Genomic DNA, 13,644 nt, shown 5'->3' with positions numbered 1-13,644 from the left:
CCCCCCCGTGAGGGGCTGGGGGCGTGGCTGAATAGTACAGCACTTGCCTATCCTGTTCCTTGCCCTTAGTTCCATCCCCTGGATTGGTAAATAAAAAACCAAAGCTTTGCCGGGTACTCTCCATCTCTTTCCTGGCATGCAAACTGTTTTTGAGAGTAGATACATTAGAAGAAAATCAGAACAGACTCAAGACAATTCAAAAGGTAGTGGCCTTCTCAGCATAGGGAATCAGATGGAAGATGACGTGAACTGTGCGGGCCAATGAATATTTAAGGTGAGACTTGGCCCCCAGTGTCCAAGATCCAATCATCTCTTCCACTGTCCAGCTGTAAGACCTTAGGTAGGTGTCTTGATCTCTCTGGGCTTTACTTTCCTTATCTGCAATGTGGCATCACATGACTTGGTCTTTAATATGCTCGAAGGAAAAGCTAAAAGGACTTGAAGGATCAGTTCTCTTTTTCAGCACTTCATCAAGGCCAGTTTACATTATTACAAGACAGTATCTTACAAGGAATAATTTCTAATACTGCTTGCATAATTAAAATAATATGTGGGGGCTGGAGAGATGGCTTAGCGGTTAAGAGCACTGACTGCTCTTCCAAAGGTACTGAGTTCAAATCCCAGCAACCACATGATGGCTCACAATCATCCATAATGAGATCTGACTCTCTCTTCTCGAGTGTCTGAAGACAGCTACAGTGTACTTACATATAATGAATAAATAAATCTTTAAAAAAATTATATGTAAAATGATGGACTTTTGGGGGAGTGATAGATTCCACAACTGTCATTTCAGTTTTTCCACCAGGGGGAGGAGTCAAGAGTTGGGGAACAGACAGCCTGAGTTCATCTCTAAATGACCTGATGTCCCCAGAGACTCCTTTGCCCAAACGTCCCCATATCTTTTTTCCTCCCCTTACATTCCGGTGCCCTTTCATCTATGTTAACAAGTCCTTCTGCAAGTCTGGAAGGGATATTTTCCCTTCCTAGGAGCCAACAGGACCCCTCTATACACAATATCCACTCCCCTCTCTCTGCAATACTTCCACTCTGAATGTGACATGCCCACATCATGTCTCACAGAGTCACCAAGTCTAACTTCGGGGTTTTCTGTTTTGTTTCATAGGTAGTGTTTCTGAGTGCTGGATGGAGATGTAGGTTGTCTTATAAGACAGGGTGTTTCTGGAATCAGGAGTGACCCCACTTCCTCTTCCGAAAGACCCAGGAGCCCTCAACACCAGAGGTGTTTATATTTAGCGCTTTTATACTCCTCCATCAGGCAGGCTCTTGTCCCAGCCTTCCACCTCCTCCTCCTCTTTGAGGCCTGGCTGAGAGCCTCTACTGCTTACAAGGGGTGGAGTGTGAGGGACAGGTCCGCTCTCCCATCACCACTTCATGCTAGCCAGGAGGACTAAGTACTGAGAAGAGGGGCAGAGAGTGAGGAGGGAGAGAGGCCAGACCACTACTGGTCTGCAGCGGTGCCTTCTCCCACCCTCTTAGTGGGCTGGATGGAGGGGTCTGGCAAAGCGCAGGCAGCAGAGGGCAGGGGTAGCGGCTGAACACCTCCCCTTCTCGGTAACTTTTGGAGGGGGCGGGGCCTCCCACAGCTGTTTCTGCTTGGAGAAGAATGTGTAAGGTCTCACTCCCTGCACCGTCAGGCCGGTTGGGGGTGGGGCTGGGCGTCTGGCCTCAGCCCCTTTCCCCATTTCCCATCTGGGGAGGGGGCAGCCGAGGTCAGCAACAGCCAGATTCCCCTCTCCACCCCCACAGCCTTGGCTCAGGTTTCCCTAAACGGGAAGCTCTGACCACACACATGTACACACATAGAGGCTTAGGTACCGGGATGGAATGGGCCAGGGGAGTGGGCTGGGGGAAGGGAAGAGAGATGGAGACAGACGTTAGGCAGAAAAACATTGAGGCCTAGAGACAGACCACGACCCTATTTCTAATCTCCTCTGTTTTTGGAAGCTTTACGGGTCTTGGAAGACCATAGAGACAGGGACAGTGTTGATGAAATGAAACAGAGATGCTGGGGTATGGAAAGGTTGGAGCAACAACCGGAAAGGGTCTCCAGACTCAAGGAGTGATGTAGGGAGGGAGAAAGAGCTGGGGCCTTTTCAATTTGAAAGTCATCATTAGAGTTCCTCGGTGAATCATACTCTCTCTCCTCTCACTCCCCAGCTATCTTCACCTGGCCTCCCCGTGTTACTGAGCCATGGGACCAAGTAGAAGACAGAAGTGTCATTGGGTTGATCAAAATGCCCCCGGGGGTCCTCAGGGACTATGCATTTCTCAGCAGCCGGTCTCTCTCTCCAGAGGCCTGAAGATTCCCCTTCCCCCACCCCGCCCCCTCCAGGGATCTCCAAGCACCCCGAGACTTAAGGAAAGATGGATCACTTAAGGAAAGATGGATCCCGGGTAGCGGGGCCCAGAGGGAGGTTATGTTTGAATGCCGGCTGTGTGACCTTGGGTGAGTCTCTTTCTGTCTCTAAGCCTCAGTTTTTTTCTCTGTAAAATGGGGACTTTCAAACCCTCATGAAATAGGAAGACTGTAAGAAGACGAATGTTTGGTTTAACACACACTAGGCATCCAGGACGGTTAACATGGTCCATGCAGAGTCCAACGGAGGCCGTGCATCCTCCCTATCAGCTCTATTTGGGGGTAGGAAAAGCCAGGTCTCCAGTCTTATCTCTTCCCCCTGCCTGCTCCCCTGCCCTAGGACCGGTGTGCTGAGCATACACTACCAAGACAGACAGACAGACACACGAGCAGGGAGGTGGGGGAACGGATGGGGGAGGGAAGGATGCATGGATGGACGCATGGACAGGCGACCCCTCACCAGCTGCTCCTCCAGGGCTGCTGCGGCCCTGCGCGCCGCTGCCGCATCCTCGTCCTCCTCGGCGTCCTCCTCGTCCTCGGCCTCGGCGCCCCCCATCCCGGGCTGGGCCAGCCGCAGCGCCTGCTGCACGCGGTACTCCTGCCTCTCTCGGAGCCAATGCAACTCGCAGAGCCCGGCCAGGCTGCCTTCCAACCATCCCCGCAGCCGACCCCGCTCCGGGCTCACCGGGAACGAGAAGGCCCGGATCATGGCTGCGGCCCCCCGCCCCAGCCCGGCCGGGCCCCACGGCCGCCCCTCTCGCCGGTCCCACCTCCCCGCCCCAGCAGCCCGCCCGCCCGCTGGCCGGGCTGTCACCGTCTCATCTGCATAGGCGCCCGCCCATTGGGCCGCCCACCCGCGCCTCATCTACATGACCACGCCCCCGATGGCACGACAACGACCTACTATTGGTTGTTGCCTTCCGTGACGGAAGGATCCGCCCCGCCCCGTTGTTCCTTATTAACGCATGCCCAGGACTACCTACGGGGGTATCAGACTCGCCACGCCCCTTTAGGCGGCGACCCTGGGGCTGTGGCCACGCCTTCTTTATAATCACAATGAAACAAGCCCGCCCTTGCTCCAATTCCATTGGTGCTAGTCGCTTGGTTCTGGAGCTGGTTCCGCCCCCTTGCGGGCGAGCGCTGGCTGCCATTGGGCTCTCCAGGTCCAGGGAAGGGTGGTCTATAAATAGGGACTGGATCCACGTGACAGCTCCGCAGCTGCTCTTGCCGCCCCTCCCGAACTTTCAGCTTCTGAGTCTGCGCAGAAGGATCATCAGTGATGATTGGGTCCGGATCACGCCTCCTCTTCCAGGCAGCTTTCCCAGACCCTCAGAAGTAAAGCGGATTGAACATCTTACGGTTTGATTACGCTTTTAAGCAGGACCCGTTCAAACCGGCTCTGTAATTCCATCATAGGGGAGGCTGAACCAGAAGGAGAATTGAGAGTTCAAGGCCAGCCTAAACTACATAGTGAATTTCAAGCTAGTTTGGATTACACAGCGAGTTTCTGTCTCATCAAAACAGCACACTTACGGAATTACAAGACCCTGGGTGAAATATTCTATGCTTTGACCAGAAGAGAATCTGAGGTCTTTTTTGTCTTCCAGGTGCGGTGGAGCTGAGTTCCACCAGTCTGAGCTCGCAGGGGCCTTTGTTCACGGTTCTAAGAGGCTTTGTTCTCAGTCTTCTGAGATGCTCTGTTCTCAACGTTCTGGAGTTCTAAATCTGAGCCTGCCTGCTTTCCAAGGCTGCATTCTGCCTCTTCTCACTGGGCAAGCAGGGCTAGCGCCCCCTCACGCGGCCAGCATGTGTCACTACACCCGGTGTGTCGGCAACGTTTGTGAAATAGCCCATTTCTCAGACGGACCTTTGACTCCTTAAAAGCTGAGATCTGGAAGGGAGGATGGGGCCGTAGAATCGCGGTGAGTTCGAGGCCAATCTGGGCTAACTATGACAGCCTGTTATTGAAAGAAAAATATAATGTGAAACTGTCTTTTATAATGTTTTATGGTCGTCTGGCAATAACCAACTTTGATGTGGTGAGTCTATGCCACTTTAAGGCAGAGTAACACTAGGAATCGAATTTGGTCTCTCTGTGCTCTTCATCTACATCTAAAAAAAAGTTATTCTGAACGTTTAACAGCATAATTATGTTTTGTTTTGCTTTTTGAGGGTTTCACTAAGTAACCCTGGCTGATTTGTAACTATGTAGACCAGACTGGCTTGTTACTTTCAGACCTCCTCTGGGTTGTATCTGACTCCCCCTCCTCCAGTGCTCGTATTAACGGAGTGGGTCACCACGTATAACCCTGTTAATTTTTTTTTTTTTTTTTTGGAGTAACAGCTTCTACCACTCATAAAGAACTGAGTCCTGGGCATGGTGAGTCATATCTGTAATCCCAGCACTGGAGAAATGGCTCAGTGATTTAAGAGTGCTGTTGCTCTTCCAGAAAACCTGGGTTCAGTTTCTGGCACACAGAGGGAAAAAGAGGCTCACAATCCTCTGTAACTCCAGCATCACGGGATCCACTGTCCTCTTCTGGTCTCCTCAGGCAACTGCACTCTGTGTGTGTGAGCACACACATACACCACACCCTAAAATAGTCTTGCTGGGCAGTGGTGGTACACACCTTTAATCTCACAGCACTTGGGAGGCAGAAGCAGGCAGATTTCTGAGTTCGAAGCCAGCCTGGTCTACAGAGTGAGTTCCAGGACAGCCAGGGCTACACAGAGAAACCCTGTCTCAAAATATTAAAAAAAAAAAATTTTTTTTCATGGTGCCAAGAGTGGTGGCTCAGGTCTGCCACTCTAGTGCTCTAAGTGATTAGGCAGGAAGATCTGCAGGTCCAGGCTAGCCTGGACTACATGGCAAGACCAAACAAAAGACTGGGGATGAGGTGCAGTAGTTGAGGCTTTGTCTAGAATCCTACTAGTTTCAGCCCCCAGTACATGAACAGTCATGGCAAATGAGGCCTCAGTTTACTCTCAGCTGTTGGAGGGTTGAGGGCTAAAAGTCGGGGTGACCAAGCAACTGGAGAACTGGGCAGGGATCCAGAGTTAGAAAGGACAGCATGATGGCAGGAACCGTCAGGAGGCAAATGCAGGTGGGTAGTGAGTACTAGGCTAGCCTGGTCTGTGAGCTCCAGGACAGCCAGAGCTAGGTAGAGAGACTTAGTCTCTAAAACAAATTGAAATTAAAAAAAAAAAAAAATCCTTTCCCCACAGCCTCAGGGCCAAGAAGGAAAAGCTGGAAGCTTCGATGCTCTGATCCCCTCGCCACACCTGCCCATGCTCAGACTGCCTCAGGCTGCCCTATTTCCATCCCTTCCCTGCCTACTCAGGACTGTCTCCAGGACTCATTTCTATGTCCATGCAATGGTAGCAGGGCCCAAGGTGTCATGGTCACCACCGCATACCCCGAATCACTGAGCACAGTGACAGAAATGGGCAGGGGTGAAGGAGCACCCACAGTGTGTCAAGAAGCCATTGCAATAGAAAACACGCAGGCTGGGAAGGCAGCTCAACAGGCCCATTGCTCGCTGTGAAAACATGAGTGAACTCAGAGTCCTGGGCTCCATGCAACAGGCCAAATGCAATGGTTCCACGATTGTCTTTTTAGTGCTGGGGAATGGACGCAGGAGGAGCTTAATGGCCAGCCAGTTCAGCCGGTCAGTGAGCTTGAGGGTCACCAAGAGACCCTGTTTCAAAAACGAAGTGGACAGATAGGCCGGCAAGATGGCTTTCAGTGGGAAGGCGATCATGCTGCTGATGCCAAGGACCTGAGTTCTGTTCCTGGTGCCCATGTCCACATGGCGGACAGAGATAACTGACCTCTGCAGGCATGACACCGAACACACCCTGTCCCAAAATTAAATACAATAAAAAGGAAGGTAGAGGGTAACAGAGGAACAATCATGATAGAGACATTTTCATTTTCTTCCAAGATAGGGTTTTTTTCTGTGTAGCCCTGGCTGTCCTGGAACTCACTCTGTAGACCAGGCTGGCCTCGAACTCCCGAGATCCACCTGCCTCTGCCTCCTGAGTGCTGGGATTAAAGGTGTGCGCCACCACTGTCTGGCATGATATAGACTTTTTGTCTCTATGAGTGCACACACAGGCTGTACTAGGTGGCTCTCAGTGGTACGGGCCTTGCCTGGTATTTGTAAGGGCTTAGGCTCCATCCCCAGAACCTCAAATGGAAGGACGAAAAGGAGGAAGGGGAGTTTTTGACATCATCATGGTACAAAAACGAACTTGCTGCACAAACACAGGACTGGTACTTGGATCCCCAATGTAAATGATGTGCACAGAAGCCCGCCCGTAACTTCAGCACCTTGGAAAGCAACGACAGAGGATCCCTGGACAAGGCTGGCTAGATAGGCTCTGGACATCCTGCCTATCTATGCCTATGGGCTAGAGAGATGACTCGGCGGGCAAAGGCATGTGCCACCAAGCTCACGTGGAGCTCAGGAGACTACCTTTGGGAGCCAGTTTTCTCCTTTCAGTGTGGGTTCTGGGGATAGAACTCAGGTTGTCAGGCTTGGTGGTAGGACCTTTATTTTTTGAGCTGTCTCTCCTTTCAGTATTGTGTTGAAAGGAGGCTGGTGGTGCACACCTTTAGTCCCAGCACTTGGAAGGCAGAGGCAGGCAGATCTCTGAACTGGAGACCAGCCTGGTCTACAGAGTGAGTTCCATCTAGGACCCTGAAAAACAGAGGTGGGGGGAAGGGAAGGAGGGAGGAAAAAAGCATGGCAGATATATCCCAGACTGGTCTTAAAATATAATTTAAAAATAATGCATATAGTTAAAGATGGCATTGAATTTTTTTTTTTTTTTTTGCCTGTGTGTGTGTGTGTGTGTGTGTGTGTGTGTGTAGGAGTAGGGGGTGGCTGGCATGTGTGTGCTATACTGATCTGAAGGTCAGAGGACAACTTCCTGGAGTCTGTTCTCGCCCCCAAGGCATCTGGGTTGGGGCTTGAACTTGGCTCCGACTTCCTCTGCAAGCACAGAGCCGTCTCATCTGCCCGTGAATCTCAGTCTTCTAATCCTCCTGCTTCTACAACTGCAGTGTTCTATGACTGCAGGTGTGCGACACACCCAACTTGCTCTTCTTTTCATAGTATGAGATGTTGGGTCAGTGACCCTGGCATACTAGACAAATATCCAGTAGCCACCCCCAGCCCCTCACTGGTGGGTTGTAGGTAAGGGCTATCCACTGCCCCTTAAATGCATTTAGGACTTAAGATTCTCCATCTTGAGAACTGTACCCGCTCATCTGTCATGGTGCTTCTTCAGCCCTCCTCCCTCCTCCCTTTCTCTTCTCCCTCCCCTCCCCTTTCCTTCCTTTCCCCTTCTCCCCCTCCCTCTCATCCTCCAGCACTCGAAGTGATCAGGGTTGGGATTAAAGCTGTGCACTCTAGGCTACAGGCACTTTATCCCTTCCTTATATTCTTCTCCATGAAATCCTCCATAAACTCTTCCCCTTCCACCCTCGCCCATCTTCCCTGCCTTCTGCAGCCCCTACTTTGTTTTTGCGACAGGGTCTTAACAGCCCAGACTGGCCTGGAACTCACCGCGTACCTAAGTACCTTGAACACCTGGCTCTTCTGATTCCACCTCCCAAGCGCTGGAATTTCCCAGCTCAGAAAAAGTCTTGTCTTTTTTTTTTTTTTTTTTGGTAGATTCAGCAGCCTTGGCTGACCTTGAACTTAAATCGACCCTCCTTCCTCAGCCTCTCCAAGTGCTGGGATTATATTATCACCATGGCCAGTGGGTGCTTCATTTGTTATAAAAAGAAAAAATACATTTTATTGCCTGTGTTTGTGTGGGCACTTATGGTGGTCAGGAGACAAACGGAAGGAGTCAATTCTCCAAACCGGTTCATCCCAGGAATCAAACTCAAGCTGTTAGGCTTGGTTGCAAGCGCCTTTACCCCCAGAGTCAACTCTCCTGCCTTATCGCTCCAAGGTTGGGGCATCAGGGACTAAGATCATGGCCCTGGGAAGAGTCTATTTCCCTTGGCCCCTCCAGTCTGCGCAGGAAGCTGCTTCCTCTACAAGAGTTCATTTTGGGGATGATGTGCAGGACTCCAAAGAAAGCAAGCTGCCCAGGGGGAACACTGGCCTCAGAGGATGCTGATGCGCTCAGCCAGCCCCTGCATCTCGTGGTCCTGCGGCAGACAGGCGCCACCCAGGTCCCCTTCTGCAGGCGTCCCATGGCGCTCTGCCACAAACTGCTCCCAGCGTGCGTCGTCGCTCTCGTGGGTGATATATCGCTCGCCCATCTTTCTCTCTAGCTCTCGGAGGTCAAGCCACGTCTGGTACTCCTGAGCCGGGAAAAACTGGGTTAGCTTTGGGACCACAAGCTGGGCAGAATACAGCAATCTCAGCAACAGCCTGGATTCTGCTAGGACCAATGATGGCAAAGCACCACACCCCACAACCTGCTCAGCCAATAGCGGTGTAGCCCCATCCCCAACCACAGCACAGCAACAGGCGAGTCAATAACGTTCCCACTCACCCAGCCAATTAGAGACCTAGCTCTGCCGCCTCCTCTAGGCCCCCTCCCTACGTCACCTGTAACCATGGGTGGCTGAGAGACTTGTCCACGCTGTAGCGCTTGCGCATCTTCACCTGCAACAGGTTGTTGATGAGGTCGATGGCTGTGGGGGAAGGAGACAGATGAAGCTCTGATGGATAGGCGGTCTCTTCCAGAAGGTCACCCCATCCTGACTGCCACAAAGGCAAACCTCTAGCACTGGCCCAGGGTACCAAACTCTATGCTTGCTTTTCTCATTAAATTGCAAATCTTGCTACTCATGGTGGCAGCACTGGTAATTCCAGTACCTGGGAGGCGGAAGCTGGAAGATCAGGAGTTCAAAGCCAGCCTAGACTACGCCTGGCAATTACTGGGGTTTTTAAGTATGTGGTGGTATGATCAGCTCTAATTTTAAAAAATATATTATTTAATTTTGGATTGACTGTGGTAGAAAAAGCCTATATTTAATCCCAGCACTCAAGAAGCATATGGGTTTCTGAGAGTTCAAGGACAGTCAAGGTTACATAATAAGACACTGTATGAAAACAAACAAAATATTTTTATTTGTGTGCGTGCATGTGAATGGAGGTATCCTCTTAGGCTAGAAGCAAGTATTGGAATCCCTGGTGCTAAAGTTACAGATGCTTATGAGCTCCCAGACACAGATGCTGGGAACCTATCCCTTATCCTCTGAAAGAGCTGCAAGCTGTCATAGCACCTGAGACATCTGTCCAGCCCTTCTACCTCCAGCTTTGAACAGTATACCTTTTTGGGTGAAAACACATTTATTTCAAATGGAATATGACATTACTCTGATCAGGAGGGAGCTAACAGTGATGTGCCATGTTGACAAAAAGGCCACACTCTGAAGCCACTGCTGCCTGCAGGAGACCCAGAGAAGGAAGCCGGGACGGTTACTTAGCACCAGGCGTTCAAGCCAAAGCCCCGCTGAGGCTTTGTCAATGGCAGCACATGTTGAGGGACAGAGCGTCACTATGTGGGCCTGTGCTAGCCTAGGGGCAAGGTCTGCAGGGATTCCATGGATACCAAACTCCATAGATGCAAGTCCTGTATAGAAGACAGCAGAGTGCATATGGCCACACATAGTCCCCCCGCTTGTTCTGAACCATTTCTAGATAGTTTATTTATTTATTTATTTAGTTAGTTCTTTAGTTAGTTTTTCCTGATAGGGTTTCTCTGTATAGCCCTGGCTGTCCTGGAACTCACTCTGTAGACCAGGCTGGCCTCAAACTCAGAAATCCCACCGGCCTTTGCCTCTCAAGATCTTGGGATCAAAGGTTTGCGCCACCACTGTCTGGCTTTAGATAATTTATAATGGTGTTCTTGTTACATGGCTATAGAGGGAACCTAGTACCCTGGTTCTGTACTTCTCCTAGAGTCTCAAGCCACCATGACACCAAGACTACTACCATTGACCAGGCCTCAGCTTCTCAGGATAGTTTTCTAGACATGTGTTCCAACACTGAGCCACCTTCCCCAACCCCTCACTGGAAGATCCTAAGACAAGAAGCTCTACCACTGAGCTACACCCCCAGCCCCTCACTGTGGGGTTCTAGACAGGGGCTCTTGTACTGAGCCATGCCTGCAGCCCCTTCTTGGAAACTCAGGACAGAGGCTCTACCACTGCCCTATACTCCCACAATAGACTTCCTATGTTAACACAGTGGAAATGTTAGTGAAAAGCTGTTACATTGTATTCAGGAAACAATACCAGGCTTGCTCGTATCAGCCTGTAACCCCAGCATTTGGGAAGTGAAGGCAGAGATCAGAAGTACAAGCGCATCCTCAGCTACAGCATCCAAAGCCAGGCAAACAAAACAAATCAAACAAGACCGCCCCAACTCAGCCTCTCACAGGACCACCCCACACCTGACCCCAATCTCCCAGGACAAGTCACCAGGTGACATCCTTGTCTTAAGACCCAGGGCCACTGTTGAGCCTCTGATGAAAATATCAAACTGTCCGCCCAGCCCTGACTCTGTTTTCCTCCCATCTCCATCAGGTCCTGGATCCCCAGAAAGCACCTCTCTTCTGGACCACCCCATAGCTACACCCTAGACTGAACTGCCTTCTCTCTGGACATATTTCTAAAGCTGCAGGCTCACCTCTGCTCCGTTCACAGAGTTAGGCTCCAGCCCCTTCTAGAGAGGCTCTACCCCCATGCAGGCCGCTCTGGCTTCCTCTGGACCCATTCCTCTCAGGTCCTACACAGACATGTCGCATCCTATCTCCAAGGCCCCATGTGCCTGTCTCAGGAATTCCAAACTACACACCGTGGTTAAAACTTGAGTCTCAGCTAGGCCTGCCATCCCAGCTACTGTCCAGTGCCTAACTGAACAACAAGATGAGTTCAAAGCCAGCCTGGGCAATCTAGTGAGACCCTGCCTCAAACTACAACACAACAAAGGGGCTGGGGATACAGCTTAGTCAAAGAGAACTTATCTATCATGCATCAGACCCTAAGCTCAAGTCTTACTGTTGCAAAAGAAAAACAATACCAAGGACCAGACTTGGGGCTGGAGAGATGGCTCAGCAGGTTAAGAGCACTGACTGCTCTTCCAGAGGTCCTGAGTTCAAATCCCAGCAACCACATGGTGGCTCACAACCATCTGTAGTGGGATCTGTCATGCTCTTCTGGTGTGTCTGAAGACAGCTACAGTGTACTTATATAAATAAATAAATAAATAAATAAATAAATAAATAAACAATCAAATAAATAAATACCATTTTCTTTTTTTTTTTTAAAGATTTATTTATTTATTATATGTAAGTACACTGTAGCTGTCTTCAGACACTCCAGAAGAGGGGGCCAGATCTCGTTATGGATGGTTGTGAGCCACCATGTGGTTGCTGGGATTTGAACTCTGGACCTTCAGGAGAGCAGTCGGGTGCTCTTACCCACTGAGCCATCTCACCAGCCCCCTAAATACCATTTTCTGCTCTTGCTGAGGATATGGGTTCAAGTCCCAGCACACACATGGTGGCTCACAACCATAACTAGTAAAAACCAGTTGTAAGGGATCTAATGCCCTTTTCTGACCTCCTCTGTCACCAGGCACACATGTATACATGCAGGGCAGGCAAAACACTGACACACATAAAATAAAATAAAGGAAGGAAGGAAGACAGATGGAACAGCTGACCTGGAACTGGAGAGATGGCCAGTGGTTAAGAGCACTGGCTGCTCTTCCAAAGGATTTGGGTTAAGTTCCCAGCACCTACACGGAGGCTCACAACTGCCTGTAATTTTAGTTCCAGGAGATCGGATACTTTTCTGGCCTTCAGGAGCACATGGTGCACATACATACATGCAGACAAAATACCCATACACACGAAATAAAATAAGCACAAAACAAAATTAAAAAGAAAAAGAAAAAGAAAGAGTCTACCCTGGTTCTGACGTGTCCTAGAGTGTTAAGCCACCATGACACCCCTGGGTACCAGGGTCTACCTACCAGACCCTGTAGGGTTAACCTTCGGTCTACCCACTCCCACAGCCCAGCCTCTTTGACTCCCCTTCTCTTTCAGCCCCACCCACTTTGACCCGGGTCCACACCCACCCTTCATAGTCCCGCCCACCCAGGCCCAGCTTTGCCCAATCCCTTACAGCCTCACCTACCAGGTGTGGCCTTGCCATGCTCTACTCTCCTGCCCACTGTTCTGTCCCCACACTTATTAATCCATGAATCTGCGGCCTGGCTTCTTCCCCACCCTCTTGCCTCCTGGTCTGTCCACAGTGGCTCACCTCCAGATGAGATGTGGCTCCAGGGGCTGGCCGGGTACATAAAGGCCGCGTTCTGTATCTGGTCATTGATGTCCTCGTCCTCATTGAAGGGGAACGTGCCACTAAGGCTCACGTACATGATCACACCCACGGACCACATGTCCAGCGAGCGGTTGTAACCCTGGTTGAGCAGCACCTCGGGTGCCAGGTAGGCAGGCGTGCCCACCACTGAGCGCCGGAAGGACTTCTCGCCGATGATGCGAGCGAAGCCAAAGTCACATAGCTTCACCTGCAATGGTGACACGGGAAGGTTGTGCGGGATGATGACGCCACCTTCCCCTGCTTGCCACTGTGCGTCCACACCAACACCACCTCAGTATTCCAAACAATACTTGAATGATGGTTCAAATCGAGGATTTGCCACTCCCTAGCGGTGTAGTCTTGGGTGAGTGGCTTCCCCTCTCTGTACCTCAGTTTCCCCATCTCTAACACCTGTCTCAAAGGGCTGTTATAAGGATGATGTGAGTTAATCCGCATGCAGTTCCTGGACTGGGTCCAGTATGAAGACTATTAAATGCTCTCTATAGCCAACTGTCTGCCTCCTAAGATGGGTTACAGTCTGCACCTCGCCCTTTGTTAATGGTCCCTACAGGACAGGAGGATTATGGACTGGAAGGGGGGGACAGAGTCAACATTCTAGAAGTCTGCCCAGTCAGAATGGGCCCAAGATTTCCAACAAGGACTTTGATTCCACCACACAGGGGATGGGTTAACGTCTAAGACTTTCTGGGGATTAAAGAGGACCAGGTATGCAGGGCCTGCTGGTGCAGGTATTTGATCTCAGCTACTGGGGAGGCTGAGCTAGGATCACAAATACAAGGCTAGCCCAGACAATAGACAGTTCAAGGTTAGCCAGAGTGATTCTATCTATCTATCTATCTATCTATCTATCTATCTATCTATCTATCTATCTGTTAGCTTT

The 13,644-nt window shown here is 50.6% G+C and overlaps 2 protein-coding genes across 4 annotated transcripts in view; both read right to left on the bottom strand.

Annotated features, from left to right (window-relative positions):
• Dact3 (dishevelled binding antagonist of beta catenin 3) overlaps positions 1 to 3,198 on the bottom strand; it is an 11,948-nt gene extending 8,750 nt beyond the window's left edge. Inside the window, exon 1 of one of the 2 annotated variants that reach the window (XM_021168766.2) lies at positions 2,841 to 3,198. In XM_021168766.2, coding sequence (XP_021024425.1) covers positions 2,841 to 3,089 — 249 coding nt within the window. In that variant the 5' untranslated portion in view covers positions 3,090 to 3,198. The remainder of the gene's footprint in view (positions 1 to 2,840) is intronic. The other variant, XM_029479103.1, reaches the window with a different exon arrangement.
• A 4,956-nt stretch (positions 3,199 to 8,154) lies between these two features.
• Positions 8,155 to 13,644, bottom strand: part of Prkd2 (protein kinase D2) — a 28,458-nt gene continuing 22,968 nt past the window's right edge. The window contains exons 17-19 of one of the 2 annotated variants that reach the window (XM_021166159.1): positions 12,684 to 12,951; positions 8,956 to 9,041; positions 8,155 to 8,705 (exon numbers count right to left, since the gene is read on the bottom strand). In XM_021166159.1, coding sequence (XP_021021818.1) covers positions 8,505 to 8,705; positions 8,956 to 9,041; positions 12,684 to 12,951 — 555 coding nt within the window. In that variant the 3' untranslated portion in view covers positions 8,155 to 8,504. The remainder of the gene's footprint in view (positions 8,706 to 8,955; positions 9,042 to 12,683; positions 12,952 to 13,644) is intronic. The other variant, XM_029479954.1, reaches the window with a different exon arrangement.

The sequence above is a fragment of the Mus caroli genome, chromosome 7, assembly GCF_900094665.2.
Source record: "Mus caroli chromosome 7, CAROLI_EIJ_v1.1, whole genome shotgun sequence".
Classification (NCBI taxonomy): Eukaryota; Metazoa; Chordata; class Mammalia; order Rodentia; family Muridae; genus Mus; species Mus caroli.
This window is presented reverse-complemented; position numbering and strand designations above follow the sequence as displayed.